Source organism: Mesitornis unicolor, unplaced genomic scaffold (assembly GCF_000695765.1).
Source record: "Mesitornis unicolor isolate BGI_N332 unplaced genomic scaffold, ASM69576v1 scaffold26354, whole genome shotgun sequence".
Taxonomy (NCBI): domain Eukaryota; kingdom Metazoa; phylum Chordata; class Aves; order Mesitornithiformes; family Mesitornithidae; genus Mesitornis; species Mesitornis unicolor.
This window is the reverse complement of record NW_010181455.1, coordinates 1-19480: the sequence shown is the minus strand read 5'-3', so window position 1 is coordinate 19480 and position 19480 is coordinate 1. Positions and strand designations below refer to the sequence as shown.

General features: G+C 33.6%; 1 protein-coding gene across 1 annotated transcript in view; it reads right to left on the bottom strand.

Annotated features, from left to right (window-relative positions):
• The window catches only part of LRRIQ1 (leucine-rich repeats and IQ motif containing 1), a gene marked incomplete at its 5' end in the record, with an annotated part of 101690 nt that extends 82336 nt beyond the window's left edge, over positions 1-19354 (bottom strand). The window contains 9 exons of the mRNA XM_010183442.1: positions 5389-5516; positions 6243-6436; positions 11683-11833; positions 12496-12648; positions 13633-14862; positions 15036-15110; positions 17050-17279; positions 17980-18085; positions 19260-19354. Of these exons, the coding sequence (XP_010181744.1) occupies positions 5389-5516; positions 6243-6436; positions 11683-11833; positions 12496-12648; positions 13633-14862; positions 15036-15110; positions 17050-17279; positions 17980-18085; positions 19260-19354 (2362 nt within the window). The remainder of the gene's footprint in view (positions 1-5388; positions 5517-6242; positions 6437-11682; positions 11834-12495; positions 12649-13632; positions 14863-15035; positions 15111-17049; positions 17280-17979; positions 18086-19259) is intronic.
• Between the last annotated feature and the right edge of the window lie 126 nt (positions 19355-19480).

Genomic DNA, 19480 nt, shown 5'->3' with positions numbered 1-19480 from the left:
ATTGTCACAGTTGTATTTCTTAACAGGTCAAGGTTGCACTGTTCTGTAATATATTTTTAGCGCTACCTCTGTCTTACTACTTCTGTAAGACAGCGTCAAATAGATGCCTATTTACAGACAGTTATGGAATTGCTTTTCTTGCATATCAGAGCTTTTCTTGTGCAATAAAGCAGCAAAGCAGTAGTAAAACTATGTCAAACTTCTCATTTGTAGCATTGAAGAGTAAATATAAGAAAATGAGCTGACATTCATTTGTACATGTAAGATGTGGATTATCACCACTATTAAAACAATAGTGTCCAGTGTTATTTAAGTTTCTTTACTTACAGACTTAAACTGGTGCAACTAAGAATGAACGTTGAATAGTTCGGCCAGCTGCCAGGCTATTTCCTGGAAAGATGTATTTTCTGAGGGTTATAGTGCCTTTGTAAGTTACACATCAGAATTCTTATGGTCAGAAACATGAGCATGCGAAAAACCCAAATCTCACTTACTCTACAAACTTAAAACTGGTCAGGGTCAAAAATGCTTAGTTGCTGAAATGTCTGACTGTGTTGTGTTTCCAGTACAGGCATTACAACTGAAAGACAGAGTTAGATTTAACTCTGCCACACAAATTCTGTAGCAAAGTTTGGTTGTAGGTTCTTTAATCTTGTTGAAAATTTGATCATATCAAAAACAGAAAAAAGAAAAAATGTCCATGTTCAGTGGATAAGCATTTCTATATGACCACATAATATTTTAATAGTAAATTCAGAAAAACAGTTATAAAACTAATTGAATATGTGTCACTATTCTTCCATTTGTTTCTTATATGGTAAATTTGTCCTGCTTCTAGTTCTATGTAGTTCTATTACCTCCCTGTCAGTTTTCCATGGAATCAAATAAATACGAAGAAGAAGTATTAACTCTAAAAAACATTAAGCCTTATATATAGATCTGTAAACAGTACTACAAATATCAGCATTTTAGGTTCTCATGACCAGTCAATAGTACATAAATATATTTAATATTTGTAACAAATATCATCATAGATATTAGTGGTTAACATTATGACTGCAAAAACTGAAAATTCATGATCCAGATTATAGATCCACATATTCTGAAATATCCAGGATAATAAACATCATACTTTGCACAAAGGATGAAAGACAATGCAGTATTTTTTTATTTATAGTGAGTGAGTTCTCTAGATCTTTATCAGTATATGCTGTGGTGAATTAGAAATTGTCTACTGGACTATTCTCGGCTGCCAATGGCATTATGAGAGTTAAAACATTTCCCCGTCATTCTATAGCTTTCCCTTTACTGACATTCTTTGTTAATTTTTTTCCTAAGAAAATTCAAACCAGAAAGACAAAAGACATTACTGAAAACTTAATACTTCTTGACCTTGTCACATTAGCCCTGGGCATAAGAGAGATATAAATTACAAAGAAGACACAAAAGTAAAAGGTATTCACAAAAAAGCAAGCTATAGCTTCCTTTTTCTGCTCTCATTTAAGGCTGTAGCAGGACAGGACACAGATAGTCACAGAAACTCTATGTCAGAAAACAAGATTTAAGAGGCGAGAATAGTTGCAAGTATGCATCACAGAAAATAAAAATTGCTTTTCTGAACACAAATAGCAGTTACTGCTCAGAATGGTCCAAATCCTGCTGTGCATCTGCTTTTCCCCAGAAAAACTATCACTGATGTTAACAAAAGGTTAGCAGGAAAGATGGCAAAATAATTAAAGATAAATTTCCATTAATCTAGATTTTTAAGTAATGGCCATATTTCTTTTCATTCTTTAAAAATATCTTAGTTTGCAATATTAATCATTATATATAAGTAGTAATCAAATACAATGTAGGAAATCTGTCAGTGAGTCACTTGTTTCTTAAATACCCTAGTACACAGTACTTCAACTGAATTGTCCATGGTGCCTCATACTTAGATATAAACTTATCACCAGCAAAAAATTACTGAAAGAAAAAAATCTAGACTGGTATGAATGGGGTGGGGAAAACCACTATACATAAGAATAGCTTTTTCATGACTGCCTTATTTCAACATCCACTGACATTTAGATTTAATATGACAACTCTGGAAAAGTGGTCAAATTCTTTAAACATGCTGGCTTGCAATGACAGTGATTTCAATTTTGATATCTGAGAAATTAAGTTAAAAACATAGAAAACATATATATATTTAAGTAGGGAGAACAATATGTACTAAGAATGAATTGAGCTGACTCTTCAGCATTTCTATTATAAGACTTTTAAGAATAGTATGTATCTAGTTGCAAAAACATGTGAGCAATACATTCAGAAATAATTTGATTCTGTCCAAACTAGTTTCCCTGAAAAATATTTTTGCATATGACTGCAATTTTTAAATATTATTTTTTATTTATTAAACTTATCTTAATGAAAAACAAGAGACAGCAAAAAAATAACTGTCATATTAAACCAGAAATTTTAAGAGGGATAGATTCATTTATTCTGAATTTGAAAAAAAAAAAGTAGTGTCTGCCAGAATAGCAGATTGATTTAGCATCTCACTGCAAAACTTTTGAATGAAAAAGACATTAACAAGTAAGATACATCATCAAGTGGGATTACATGTCAATAAAAATACCACATTAACTCTTAACACTTATTAAATATGTATTAATTTTAGTCCCAGAGGCAATTTTTTTCTCTCCTACACCTAAATCTTCATCCATAACAGAAGAAAAAAACAAACTGTGCCTTTTTAAAACTAACTTACACTTGCATCCTCCAGCTACTATAAAATACAGCACAGATCTTCATAGTCCCAGTTCTGCAGTAACCAAGTCAAGGGGATATTTATCATTGGCTTGGGTCAACTGCATATTGACCAAGCAAATGCTTTGTAGGTGAAAGCCACAATAAAACACTTAATAAAGCAGTAGTAGTGAAATAGCCATTTTCATATTTTAATAAGTTAATCACTACCTGATATATTACAATTAGATTGTAGGTTTAAAACTATTAGTTTTTGGAGTTTTATCTTTGGCAATTTCTGGTTTATGATACAGACAAAGCACCTCAGGAATTAAAAAAACCCATAAATCAGAGTAAGAATTTTCTTTTCACAGTACTTCACTTTTAGAAAGGATACAGATTCACAGCATTACCATTATACGGGCTTCCTGCAATCCGTAAAAAGGAAATGGAATTCAGTGCATATTTAAAAAAAAAAATCACAAAATTGCACTAGTTGTAGGATAAAAGTAAAGAAACAGCTTTTCTTTCAACAGCTTACTCCATTACATTCACTGTTTCTATAGAACATCAAGTTACTGATGCTATAGCACACACATATGGAGCTGCTTATAAGTGTACATAAAGTGCGTGTAACAGAGCAGGCTACTGAAATGCCAGTATTTTTGAGGCTTTTAATATGCATTTAAGGCTATCTTGTCCTGTTTGTGACAAACATCTGAGATAAGCTATAGATACCTCAAGGAAGGAAAGGGAATTATTTGGGGAGGAGGTATGTGTTTATTTTCAGCATATCCAGTTTGCTGATGAAAAAATATGTGCCTTCTTCCAGTCCAGCACAAGAAATTCAGTGGACCAAACACTGCATCTCAGCTTGGCCACCAGAAAACCAGAGTAACCACTACAATGGACATTAGTAACTGTAAGATCATGGAACAGGCGAATGACACAAGGTACATCTACATAGCCAGTCCAGCACAAACTAGATCCAGAAGCTGCATTCAAGCTATGCTTGAGACCATGCTCCTAAGTTTGTTCTCTCCCTAGCAGGAAGTTGACGTCTCCAAGCAGTTTTGCAAACTTTTTTATTTTATTTTTTTTTTACACACAGTATACCTACACCTTCATGTTAACAAAAACAAACCAGAGGAAGAAGAAGAATCAAGAAGATAGAGTAATATTACTGTATGCTCTGCAAAAAGCTGAACAGGGCAAGGGAAAAAAAAAAAGGTAAGAATATGAATTGAATCAGTACAAGTGATCCAGAATCTAACACTTAACAAATAATATTCTTGTTAATCACAGGCAGGAAGTGCTTTCTCTAAGCTCCAGAAGAATTAATAAAACAAAACAAAACAAAACAAAATAAACTCTTAAAAGCCCAGCAACTTGAAGATTGGATTCTGTAAGTATAGCTAAGCTTTATATTTATATCCAAGAGTTTACATGGATACTACTTCATTAGAGATGATACGAAAACAATCTGAAAAGTTAAATAAAAATATAGGTTGTGTATACTGAGATAATATTAATTTTCTGTGAAGGATATTCCTTATAATAACAGGACTCAGTCTTACAGATCGTTACTCCCACAGGCTCCCAGCTACAGTTGACTCTGCTGAACTAAATGTCATATAGGATGGGATTCCTTTGTTCAAATATAGACACCTATATGTGAGTTGGTCATTTTGATACTGCTAATAATCAATGAAGATAAACAGGCACTTATAGTCTCAAAGTAAATGGCTAAAAATGGCAGATGAATCACACTTTAAAAGCATCTCCTCTTCACTAACAGGAGAGTTAAGTGATTAGTTCAGTGTGTATTTTGTATATTGAGTGTAACAGACTATATTCTATTATTTTAGCTGAGATCAATCTTATTCAGAATTAAATGACCACAGTTTAGAAAAATAATTTATACTAATTTAAAATTAATTTTACTACTAACACATTGTAAATAATTATAATTGCTCCTTAATTTTTTAACTGAATTTAAATTGAGAAAAGGGATGGGAGTGAGGAAATAATAAAATTAACTCCTGAATATCTGGTCATTCTAACTCTAAAGATGTACAGATTAGCTTAGAAAATGAACAGAAAGTTATTTACGGAGTACTTGAGTGCATGATCTAGTTTTACGTCTTTTTTATTTTATACCTCTCAAAGTGAACCATAAGAGTGAGAAATTAAAGCAAATATGCTTGTTTTGGAGGGTATTAACATATGTACGTAAAAGAAAAACCAACATTCTCATTTGTCCTTTTTAACTCTAGTAGTTGCACTTAAGATAGCCTTTAAAGTCTACTTTGAATAAGCTAGTTGTGAAATATGAAGTTTGACAGATACACTATAAGAACAATTGCTACAGAAAGGAAAAAAATAAACACCATGGTTTTAATAATGCCACAATGCTCAAAAAATATTTTCATATAACCTTTATTAGCAAAAAATACTTTTCATAGTTAACAGTGTTTCAAATTTTCTTAGCTAAAGAGAGCCAATGTCATCCCTTGTCAACCATGAATTTTCAAAGAATATCTAGGAAAGATAGTAATATTTTAACCATACTGAGAATTATACTTTTCAAATAAGTGTTATGTTAGTAAAGTCCTCTGTATCAATTATCTAAGTGGAAGAACGTTTCTTGCTTACCTATTTTGAGATATCAAAAGGATCTGCAATAGAGGCAACCAATATAAAGAAAGTATTCTCATAGCAGAAATGCTATTGTCATCCAAGTATAGTTCTCTTAGAAGAACATGATTTTCCAATCTAGGAAGCTAAATAGAAAATAGATTGTTATTTAAAATTCATACAAATTAGAGAAACTATGGAATGCTTACCAGATGCCTTTCATAAATCATTAATAAATACAAGCAAAACTCACATTTTATATATATGTATCATTTCCTTATTATGTATGTACTAGTTGTCACACATAATTTCTACATATCAGTTGGTATTACTGTCTACTACCTAGTCTGAATAGTTAATTTAAATTTAAAAAAAAGTCGAGAGCCCAAGAGCCACAGTCTTACTATTTTATTCATGCAGCTATTTGCTGCTTATTGACAATGGTATTCCTCTCTCAGATTCATAAGAGAATAATTGTCAGTAAATACGACAGTTAGCAAACTACTCCCATTTTCAATACTGAGGCTCAAACTTCGGCATTTCAAAGATCATCAAATCATCCTGAACTATGTAATGATAATAATATTTTTTTTACGTTTTGAACAAAGAATCAGCATCATATAATACAAACTGAAGACTACATGCTATAAACAAAGGAGGGAATTATAATTACTGAGGGCCCAATTTTTCAAGGACTTAGGAGCATTAGCCATTTGAATCTTTGAAAAATCTCCCTTTAATGGGGGGAGGAAAGTCTATCTAAGAGCATGAAACTTTCCACAGCAAACAAAGAACACATGATCAACATTCTGAAAAACACGAATGTTAATGAAGATGTGTACACAACAGTCACTTGAATGCACAGCTTTTACCTCCTGGAGGTTATTGCCTTGCAACTTCAGAATTTGAAGTAGGCCACAGTTCTCAATGCCTTCAACTTGCGTGAGATGATTAAAAGAGCAGTCTAGGTGAATGAGAGTAGGTGCCTCACAAAGACCTTTTGTGCTGATTAACTGATTATGGTCCACAATTAATCTCTGAAGATTTTTCAATGACTCCAGACCACCTGAAAATTACAGATTTTAGCTGAATTAAGTCATAATGAAATGAAAACATATGGTGTTATAGTACTAAGAAAACTCTGAACTTTCAGTATATTTATATTATCTATAGTAACAATTAATATTAGTTGTGTATAAGATTTTAAAATAATTACTGTATTTTGACTCCATCAAATATACAATATTTACAGTTCACAAATTTCTGAGTCTGTAAATCAAGCAATAATAACAGTTCACAACCCCTTTGGGACTTCTGTTGGAACAGAACATTTTTTTAGTGATCAGGCACATTTTAACTGCTACTCAGGACCTATAGGCTCTATGTAAAGCTAACAGCCCTCTTAAAAATCACTCCTCAGAATGGAAACAGTATGTTTAAAATTTAATTTTCATAATTTTATTTTTTAAAGTTTTTCTTTAAGTTATCAACAAGGTGAGAACAAAATGTATTAACACTTAGGCCAGCACAACCTCTGTTATTTAAGCACACCTTGTTTAAGGAATTACGTTATAAAATATTTTTAATGAGGAAGTTTATAAAAAAAACTTAATGCCTTTAAGTATAAAGCTATATTTCTATAGCCATTACACTCTCAACAAACATACTACTTACTGCCAGTTAGTGTAAAGAGCAAGAACGTGTGCGATCTCTAGTCCAAAAAGATGCAAAGGAAAAGGTTTCTGTCAGCATCTGTTTCTTTCACAGAATTTTTCCCAAATCATCCTCTTTCAACAGCAAAAAATCACACTGTCTTTTCATGGTCTCTATCATGCTAGATGCTCTGCAATGGCACTGATGTGTCTGACTTGCTACAGGTGCAAGCAGTATTTCTCTATCTCTGCAGTAAAACTCATTTGAAGGGACACCCTTTACAAAACATATCTAAAACCAAGAATGTCTAAAATTACTTTTCTTTCATGTAGTTTTCACAGGATTATTTGAGATAATACTTTGTCTCATCTTTATCTCATCCAAAACTTCCCAAGTTCCCAAAAGGAAGTTGTGTAAGCTTTACAGAGGTGAATGTCTTTGTGATTGTCTTGCAAAAATAAACTGGATTATAAAACCAGAGACCAGTTTGCACCATAGATTATTGAGAATACAGAAGAGGATTTGAAAAAGAAAATGAATGATAAGGAGAAAACAGAAGTGAAAAACTAAATGCCAAAAGTAGCAGTACATTTAAAAAACTCCAATCAAATACAGACCTTCGAATCATAATAACTTAAAAATGAAAAGCACCTAAATGGAAAGAAAACAAATGCCTGATATTAGAGAGATATCATCCTAAATCTAAAACAAATGTACCGTTCTGTAACTTCAAAACTGTGGTTTAGGAAATAAATATACAAACATTTAATTCTTCTGAGAGAATTTCAAACATGCTCGTGACATACCATCCTGACTGCAAGGTCCGGGTCTGTATTTTCTTTTATGCTTAGATAAAAATAAAAAAGGAACCAGCACCATCTAGTGGTCTCAAAATAATTTCCTTTCAGACAATGTTAAAATTAATAGCTCACAAGACTTCTCACAAAAGCAGTTCTTAAATCTCCACTTTTAAATTATCAGCATAACAGTACTGGAAACTTTAAAAGCACTGAATTAGTCTGGAGTGGGACAGAGACGAGAGACTGCACACACAGTAAGAAAAGGCAAGGAGTTAATACAGGAACTGGAAATTTCCTTTTCTGCATCCTGTGCAAAGCAGCATTTTTACATCTCCTTCTCCTCATCTGTCTTGTTTAATTAGACTGAATGTCATTCAGAACAGGCTTGCCAAGGCTACATACAATGGGACCACAATCTATTCTGCAGCTATCAAATGCAGTCCAACAGAAAGATACACAAGAGAGAATAATGTAATACAAACAGATGATATTTTAATGTTTCTTCTGCACACATGCAAAATTAAAAATAAGCATGAAAGTCTTCTCTACATTTCCAGAAGATTTTGTCTACTTTACATATGATGCAAGAAACAGCACTTAGAGCAGAATATAGGAAAAGGCATCCTGTTGAAAAACATAAGGTTTCAGCAAAATTTGTGGAGAACCTTTACATAAGTAGCTCTTAGCAATTTGCAAAGTGCAACTGGAGTCTGTCAGCTAGGGACTCTATCTTAGGTATCAGTGCAGTTCTGGAATAACTTCTACGTGTGACAAAGATGAATAAGAGTGAAAGCTGACAGTGAGCACGAAGGTGAAAACACACATACAAAAAAACCCTAAAGCTTTAAGATATTTGATTAAAAGTACTTCTACATGCTTTCTTAAAAAAATTAGGTCTGAAGAAGCATTTATGACTATCCATAATGCTATATTTCAATGACAGGAGAAAAAAAATAAATAAATAAATCATAGTATGCTTGAACTTTCCTGCAATAATGTATTAAAACAGAAATACTACAAACACAAATAAACCTTATTTCTTAGGAAAAAGCCCACAGCCTTTCTTAAAGCTGAATGAACAGAGAATATTGCACAGTACTTCAGCTTCCAAAATTGCTAAGGGACATCTTGCAAGATTTACAGATGGGACGGATACATTAACTTCTTAAAACCCATAAATCCATTTTTGTGTACTCTATGCAACTACTACAACCAGTATGGTATTGTATGAAAAAAGATCCTGTATTATGCATCTGTTTTAACCAGACATCCTCCAAGCAATTCTAGAGAGGAGAAAGACAGATTCCAAGCTGATTTTTGTGAACGTTTATTTACCCAGTCAAATTTAGAGACTCAGTAAACAGAGCAGCACACTGTACAAAACAGAAAATACAAGAGGATTTTACTCCACTTGGCCTGTACTGCACTCCACACAGATGCCACATTCCTAAATGTCATTCACTAATACTATGTTATTCTTACAGTAAACTTGCAGACATTTTTATCAAATTAGTTAAATATGAATAAGAATCTATTATTGATAGCTCTATTGGTCACAAGGATATAGGTGAAGCATCATTAACCAATTTAACTTACTATTTCCCTTCAGTGTACTGATACGCTTTTACAGTAAAAATTATATTCTGATACCTTTATTCTCAGGTTTTAAAAACTGTTCACAAATACTAACATTCCAAATTTGTACATATTTGCAAAAATATTAAAAACATCAACATTAAACCTCTAAATCTACAGATTTTTAAAAAAATATTCCCATTTCCTGTTTATATGCCTTTGTTATTTATCACACAATTGAATTATCCATGTAGTATTTCAGTCTCCTTTTTAACAGTGGAAATAATTTCATTATATAAATGTATTATGTGAATGTGTTTACTCTGTCAGACTAATAATTGTTTTATATTATTTTCCTGCTGTCTAGCAAAAATTTATTTTCCTGTCTAGCAGGCAAATAAAGTATGTTTAAAGAAAATTGAAAGTCTAAATCAAGACAAATAAAATCAAAATCTCCTTATCTCCTTTCCATTCCCACCTCTGCAGTCTTTTCCAATCTTTAGATTTAGCACAGGCTAAGACTACAACTAGAAAGTCCCTTTTTCAGGTTTCACGTTTCAACTTATACAAAATTAATTACTTCGGCACGTGCAAGTTTTTTTCTTGACCATAGGATTTTACTTCAATGGACCAATCTCTGAAGATTAATCTCTTAATACTATAATACTGATGTTATATAGTCACACATATTTTGGTGGTCTGTACAAATATCACAGTATGTCATGCACCAAAACCCAAGTCCCTGGTACATAGGCAGGCTGTTATATCTAGTTCTGTTCTATCTGCTGTGCTACTTTCTTGAAGGAAATTTGCTACTTTCAAGCCTTGAAGTAATGATCTGGCAATTCACTACTACCTTTTCTGAACTGTTCCTTTTGAGGGACCACTAATGGTCTTCCCTCCATACATCATTCTAAAAACCAAAAAACTGGCTTCTCCACTTACTTACAGCATTCTTGACATTTTGTCAGCAGAAAAGGCTCTGGATCTTGATTACATCTATACCAAATCTACATAACACAAGGCTCACAATGCAACATTTTTGGTCTGCCAGAGGCTGAGACACAATATCTACACCTTAGGCAATTTACAGTCCTAGTGGCAGTACTATCAGAGAGGCAAACACTTGTTCACTACATGAAAAATTCCCGGGTGTCCAACAAAAAACATGGATATCCTGTCAGTAAGATTTCATGTATTGATGCATTCATCGAGTGGTCTGGGTACATGTAAATTCTAACTGGTTGACAGCATGCCAGGCAACATCTGTTGCTTGCCAATTGTTGGACTTAACAAATATAACACACTGCCTCTCTAAAGACAATAGGGGCTGGCACACCTGCTGTGTCTAAATCATAGAATCATAGAATGGCTTGGGTTGGATGAGACCTTAAAGATCATCTAGTCCAACCCCTGCCATGGGCAGGGACACCTCCCACTAGAACAGGTTGCCCAAAGCTCTGTCCAACCTGGGTTTCAACACTTCCAAGGAGGGGGCATCCACAACTTCCCTGGGCAACCTGTTCCAGTATATACCACTGCCGTCACAGTAAAGAATTTCTTCCTAATATATAGTCTAAATCTACCCTCTTCCAGTTTAAAATCATTACTCCTCGTTCTATCACTACCTGCGCTTGTAAAAAGTCCCTCCCCAGCCTTCCTGTAGGATAATGATTTGCACAATTTTACCCTGGACTCACTCTTTTTTCCAGCTTTGGGGCAGTAAGTAGTGATGAAGAGCCAGAGTGGGAGGGAAATAAAGATCAATAGTTTGGAGCCAGAATGGGCAGTATTTTGGTAGAAACAGAGGCCGTGGCCCAGTATTAGCATGGTTCACAGATTCAGACAGATAATAATATAAAGTATAATATAAAGTATAACTACTTACTGTGTCAGTCAGAAACACACTGGAATTCTCTGCAGTTGCAAGGTTAGGCTTAATATTAATTGTTTCTGTAGATAAACTAAACTCAGGCTACTCGCATATTCCAATTGAGTTAGCGCAGCTAATATTAGGGACCCTTCTAAAAATATTTTTAGTTCTCTTTGTTTAACAACAGTTATATGACCTGGTAGATGGAATACATGGCAGTAGCCAAGCCACACTACAAGTAAATGTGAACTTGAGTATGCTTTAAAATGCAGGTCTGTTCTAAGTCTGTTTCCTCATTCACCTTGGGCTTAGCAGCTGGCTGGCTCTGAATTTAAAGGATGCATAATTCTGAATATAAACAGCACAAATACTGTTATACAAATTGGAATAATTTTTCATTAATTTTCTTACCAATTCGTGTGATCCTATTGTAGGAAAGTTCAAGATTTTGGAGATTTATGCAGCCATCTAAGCCACAAACTGATGAAAGATGGTTCTTATTCAGAATCAAAATACAGAGATTTTCTAGATTTTCACAGTCAACTGTCTGAATGTTGTTTTCCTGCAATAAAGGAGAATACTAAATAGCATCTGAAGTGAAACAGCAGAATTAAGCGTAAAAATATGGTAGACTGTCATAATTGCTTATTTTTATCCTAATGCTAGCTAGGAGTAAAAGCATCTCTGTTTTTCCATTAGGAAAATAAATTGATGAGTCATAGAAAATGTCTTTTGTGTACTGATGGGATAGAACAAAAATAGATCTCAAACTTCATTCTGGCTCTGAAAAATGCCTACAAGTTGAAACAAAAAGTGTAAGGAGAAGTTAAAGACAGATATTTTCTACATATACTTTCCTAGTTTCCCAAATCCTGTGAGATTAGAAACCATCATATATACTAGACATTAATGAAGACAGCTATGACTTCGCTGAAATCCTATTTACTAATAGTGAAAATGTGCATTTTGACATATTTTGGTCACAGATATTAACACTGTTCTCAGCTAATATCCTTTTCTCAAGAGCACATTTCTTAAAAATCCCCTGCCTCAGGCAATTTTAATAATGCTGGTATAATTTTGTTCACATTTGGGAGTATTTTGTTGACTTTCTTATGCTCTTAAGGCACTAAAAGATATGCATTTAAGTTGGATGCAACCACTTAAGCAGCAAAAATGGCAGTTGTCCCCAGGTTATTATAAAGAATCAAATGTGTTTGGTACCTCTACATTGATATACTTTAGGTCTTTGCAGCTACTTAGTCCTTCCAGTGCAACTAGTCCACAGCGCCTCAGAGTCAAAACTTGAAGATTTGAGCACTCAGATAACGTTGAGAGGCTACAAGCTGGCAAATCTTCGAGTGTAAGTGTTGAGACCTACATGCATTTATTGATAAATAAAATTAATTGTCTGTATATTGAACATTCATTGTACAATGTTACATTATGGCTATTTTCTTTAAAAAGTAAAAGAGACCAAAACACATGCTACCAACAATTTAGAAAATGCAAGCAAGTAGTGTTAATACTTTCACATAGAAAAGGATGGTAATGACGGGTTTGATATGTTAAATAGAAGTTATTGTGAAACCAATCTGTTTGATTTTATCATCCACCTTAAAATAAATAAAACCAATGCTTTGCTAATGACATTATCATGAATGGATGGAAGATTAATCCTAAGCAAAGTAACTAATAGTGTGAATTGTTTCCTAACATACTATCACAAATAACGAGTGAGTGAGTGCACAAGAACAGACAGAAGTAGTTCAGTATAAAAGTGTATGCAGTCTAGGATGTCACCTCAGAGTGGATACCAAGATGAGAACACAGAGCAAGCATACAGTGATAGGTTAGCAAGTGGTAAGAAAAGTAAGTGCTGGGAACCAACACATGTTCCTTATGGCAAAAACTTGATCTAGAAGCTGATCAGCAATGTCTTGCTTCTGGAAGAGACTAGTCTTCTCAAAACACTGAAAAGGCTAGATGAGCAGGAGCTGAAATGCAGACCCTCATACAAAGGCAAAGCCATGTTCATTTAGCAGAAAATAGGAGCTACGAGCTCCTGCCTTTTACAGGCTTAGGATACTGCCAATCATCTGAGGACTAATACCACACTAATTTGCTCCACAGTGCAGACAGGAGTTCAAAAGGCATTTTTATTGTCCTAATTCTGCTCTTGGGCAGAGGAACTCTCACTGAGAGGTCTATATCCTGCTCAACAACAATCTGCTCCTCTTCCATAACAGTGTTCTGCTGACATATCAAACTAAAATAAAAAAGAAAAAAAAAAAGAACAAAAAAGAAAAAAAAGAGAGAGATGGTAGCACAGCTTCCTGTTTCGTTCTTCTGTATAGTTACCTGCTGCAGAGTACTCCAAGGGCCACTATGAATTATCTTTTGTGTACTTAATGGAGGCATCTTGCTAACTAAACTTTTCCTTGGTCTTTTTTTTATAGTTGCTTGCTTTCCTTGGTTTTCTTCATATATTTTAGACCAAGATTTACATGTGTTCATCCAGTTTATTCTCTTCTTTTCAATATCATCAGGAAGACCTAGTGTACTGGAACACTCAGCTACATCTTGAATTCTGTCCCGGGTCTCTTTGACTTCCTTATTAGCATCTTCCCCTAGAAACACAGTTTTCTTCATTGTTTCAGACTGAGAAAATTGATCTTTGACTTCTCTATTACTAACATTTGGCTGGACATTTTGTGGACTGCTGCATATACTATTTACCTTATTTTCTACCATGTCATTAGCTCCAAAATTAACAGATTCATCCTTTGAAGTAAGACTATTTAGAGTTTTATTAAGATCTCTAGTTTGTGAGTAATTTTCATCTACATATGTTACTGAATTAATACATACTTTCTCATTATTTACTTTAGAATTTTGTTCCTTTTTCTCAGAGCGTAGCATATTTGGTGTTGGTGTCAAATTTCTTTCTCCTGAAAACATCCAATTATTTGTTTCATCTATTGTTTCAGCCTGTTTTCCTTTCTGTTCCTCTACTTGCTTATTTAGTTCCTTCTTCTGTTCTCTTACCACTTCTGCATTTTCTGTCTGCTTATCTTTTGTTATGCTTGCTTTGTTGTTTTCTCCACTTTCACTTATCTCAGTTTTTGCTTTACTTTCTCCTAGTTTTCTCTGTTCTTCTCTTCTCATTTGCAGCTGTTTTTCTCTTTCAAGTCTCAGGCTTTCTTTTTTTTTCTCATATTCTTCACACCTCCTCATCTCTTCCAAATATTCTTGTCTTTCAAGTTCTTGTGTCTTTTTTTCCTTTTCTTTCTTTTGCCTATTTTCTTCCTTTTGCCTATTTTCTTCTATTCGCCTCTTCATTTTTACCTCTTTTTCTTTCATTTCTCTCTCTATTTCTTCTAGTATTTTCTGTTTCTTTTTTATTTCATCTTTCCATTCTTTTAGGATGGGGGCATATTTTTTATGGACTAAAAATGATCTAAATCTAGCTTGGATTTTCACAGCTGCTGTATTTTGTTGTTCTGCCAGATGTTGTATTTCTTTTACTTTCTGCTTTTCCAAGGCATTTTTCTCCTCTTCCATTTGCAACTGTAGCTTCATGATCAGTTCCTAGGCCAAAACAATTAGGATAGACTTCAATCACTTTTGAAATAGGACAAGTGTTGGCACACATTTATCATTAATAAACAGAATCTGGTCTATTAACTGTTCTAGAAAAACACTTACTCTCAAACATGATAGTAATCTCAGTCTTTTCACAAAAGCTCATTGTACAACCTTACCTCACGTTGCATCTTTTTGTCTCTCCAAGCTTTCTTTTCTTTCAGAAACTCATCTTCTATTGCAGTTTGGTGTTTCTGCACAACAAAATAATTTCAATGACTATTGTACAAAACCTGGAACATCACAAAACACCCTCTCTCCAGTATCCCCCTTCTTCTTGACTTTCCAGTGATCCACTTTTGCAAATGTCTGAATTAAAATTACAAACTCAGCTGCATGAGGATCGAAATAAACAACTGCTCATTTGCATTGGTAATGCGGATTTGGCCATGTACTGACAGATGCATACCTTCAGAGTCAGCATCTCAGTAATGACTCAAACAACTGCCACCTCCTTTTCAAATTCTGTACTACTACTGAAGTTGAAAACTGCACTTAAGAAACAACCATTCAAAGCCGTACAGGTAGATACTAGAAACATAACAAAAAACCCTCTTATAGTAGCATAAACAGTCCCCCTTTAATTGCACTGGTATGTTACTGGTAATCTTAAAATCTTTCAAAGAAGAATTTTCTTAAGTAAAGCTAAAGAATTTTTTTTTCACTGAGATTATTTCTTAACGGGAAATGAAAGTTCAAGTCTATTTCTCCCTATTTGCAAATAAATAATGTTTCCCTCTTTGCTTAACATAGTCCCAATCAGAAAAAAAATCCAAATTATCTGGAATTATAACTGACTGAAAACTGGGAGACATAAAGTACCTGAAAACCAAAAACTGATTCAGAACCACATAACTCTTGTTGGAACCAAGATAAATCACTATCAGCCAATTTAAAGATACAGCAGGATATGAAGGAACCAGTCTATCCAACTAGCACTTCCAGCTTGGAGCATAAATTCTCCCAGGTGCCTAAGCACTGATTTCCATGCATGTTCAGAGGCATGCTGTTCAGACAGTAGGAGACTAGACATCTAGATCCTTCTGTAATGGGGGAAGTTAGTTTTCATCTCTAACCTCCAAAAATAGTGTGCTAGCAACAGCACTACCAAAGTGACTAAACAGAGAGACATGTCCCACTTTGTCTAGAGGAAGAAAGCCATTCTACATCCAAAAATTATTTGTGTTGTCAAAGAGCAAAGGAAGCCTGCTGAAGAGGGAGCTACATCAGACACTGAACTGGCCTTCAGAGATCAAAGGTCTTTTCACTCACTAAGCCCTTCCTTAATTTTGACAGCTTGAATTACCTTCACAGAATCACACCTTGCTGAGACCAAGATGGTCACCACTTCAGAAAGCTATAAATTAGTTAACTGAAAATGCATTATTAATGTTTCTCTCAAAACACAAATATTAAGAGTAAATAATACAACATTGTGGTCCCACAAGTATAATGCCTAAGTATTACATTTGTTCATGTTCTTATGCTTTTCTGTGGAGAGTTATCAAATTCTAAGCACCACATACTATAGCAAAACACAGCTACTCTAGGAATGCAATCGGCCAACATATGGAGTCATGTTCTGTTGTGGCAGAACTCAGTAGATGAAGCAGATACATACACTCCTAGATACATCAATCCCAGGTACAGGCAAGAGAAGAGAGTATTGTAACTTTTACCTGGATGACGCACAGCACCAGCATTTCTGAACTGAATGATTTTGGTTCAGATTATTTCACCTATGATTTTTAATCTAAATGTAAAATTGAGGTGGGAGATCCAAATTAAGTATTCTCTATTAAGGCACAGTGACCATTTTTCATTTGTGAGTAATTTAGCACTACTCTTATTTCTGGTATTTTTGCTGGTGTCATAATATAAAAATGTAGTAAGGGCAAAGCCTAAAGAACATTTTAACATTTAGCACAGCAAATTAATTCACTGTTGATCAAAACAGTAAATACATAAAACTCAATGGATCATACTTAAATATGTCTTATATCTCACTTTGGTATCATAAGTAGAAAGAGCTTAGGACAATCATACAGTTTGGGATACTACTCTCTTTTTCACATCGATCTTGAATCCATACTGTCTAGATGGGAACAGATTTGCTTCAATATTATTAATTACCGTATGAAAAAGCTCTAATTTTATTCTTTCAGCCTCAGATTCCTCCAGATGCCGCACTCTTCTTGCATGTTCTTCCTCATTCTGTTTTTCCTGTGCTTCCCTCTCAGCTTTCCACTTTCTTCTCTTCTCATCTTCAACTTCCTTTTGTCTTTTCTCCCACTGCTCAAATTCTTGTCTACACTTTTCTTCTACTTCATGATGAGTAAAGCTTATACTCATTTCAACATCAGCTATGAAATTGTAATCAACCAAGAAAAACTTTTATTTAACTGCCTAATAAGTACTGGAGGATATTAAACAGTCTTAAAGTACTGACAAGAGATGGATTCTGTGCTGATATAGCCAGCAATATATATCTCTAAGGAATTCAGAAGTACAATGTAAGCATTTTCTATTAGAGATGTCTTATTACGATGATGCACATTTACTGACTCATGCTACAATCATGCTTATTCTACCAGTGTATATTTCAGATTTATACTTTGGCTTCAGGATGAATGTCTTCTGTGGCTATCAGCAGGAGTTTTATAACTGATGCACTCCACCCCAAAACATGCAAAGGCCATAGCGAAGGGAAACATTCCCAGCCAATGTGACTAAAAAAAAATAAAAGAAGTTGTGGCCAAAGCACAAACTGCTTAGTGCTTCCAATTTGGCATCCATTTGTATTAATAATTAGTTAAATAATTATGGGGTAGTATTTTCTGAAACAAGTTTTTATCAAGACATTAAAAACTAGGATAATTTTGTGATCCTGAAATAAGATAAAAACACAGGCATGTGTTCATGTTAAATTAATGAAGTATATTGCATACTGTAACATGCAATTCCTTACAAAGAATGTTATGATACTCATAAAAACAGAAAAGCAGGAAATACCAATATGATGCTAAAGATCAACTCAACCAAACAATTAAGGTGTTTGCTTACCTGTAACAAAATGGTCATCAGTGACCACTGCATCACTAGCGAACTGACTATTATAACTAGGTGTTGTAGCAATCTGCAAGTCTTCATTTTCAATTTCAAATAATACCTAATACAGTTTAATATCGTCATTAAGAAACAAGAAACAAAATTGAAAACCAGAACATTATAAAAATCTTCCAGAACAAGATAATCATACACCAAGTATAATAATAGGAAACTTACTACTGACTGGAATCCTTAGACATTGAATACTGCAAATGTATCAATCAAAATATTGTTTTCTAGAGTAATATAATATTTCTATGTGTTTTTAAAATCTATTTTACATTTTTACTTGGAAAAATGAATGTTCTGCATTTGGGATTTGTTTTACTTTCTGTGGAACTAAGCACTATATTTATGCATTAATACTGTTCCACACATAGGGGAAGATGTAGATACAGAGTAAATTTTAAAGAAGTCTATTTGAAAATAATGCTATGTGCATGAAGATTGCTATATTTCTTTCATTGTTCTTTATTGGCAAGAAGCAATCTATTCCTGCTAATTTTCATCTGTTCATCACATGCTTGGGGCATATATTAATATTTGTAATGCAGCTGAAGTTGCATAAAGTAATTGTGCCGTTCCAAACAATGGTCTTCTGAGAACCAAAACCATGTTTGTAAAATGCTCACTAACAAAAGCCAGGTGACAAATTAAAAGTGATAAAATTGAATACAAGTTTATGTTTCTCTAAGAACTTCAGCAAGTTATTCAGCCAAATCCTAAGAAAATATAAAAAAACTCAGGTTCATAACTCTTGATTTTTCTTGGAAAGTTGCATACATTTTTATATTTACATTTTCTATAAAATAATGGAATATATTAGGAGCAAGATTAATAGTAGCAAATTCTTCTGATCATCATAAATAGAATAAGAAGAGGAGCTTAAAAGTGTTATCATACTATTGAGATAATATTCCACAAATAATTAACAATAATAAAAAATTATCCAGGGGTTTTTTAATTTTGTTGAATTTTGTGCATAGCATCTCAACTACTACTACAGAGAATTTATTCCAAATTTTAAAATTGATAGACATGGTATATTACAGCTGATGTCTCAGTTCTAAAGAATGGCATACACAAACTTATCTTAGTAAGTTATGGATAGTCTGACAGAAACAAAACTGAACACATCTATAAGTATCCTTGGGAGACCAACAAAGCAAGTATAAGTTATCTAGATTACCTAACAGAACTGTTTTCACTATAAATATTGTTTAAATAGAGAATACCTTTTTTTTTAATTGTTCTGGATCTTCATTATATACAGAAGCCAATTCTGCCAAGTCATCTGAAGCATGGCAAGAAACTACTCCATAAATGTTACCTAGAGAAGAAATAAATATATGATTTAGTACACAGAGAGAAAATCCCTTACCAGTACTCAGTTCTACTCTATACTGCTTACTTACTATATTTCTTTAAATATATATTAAATTTAAATATATATTTC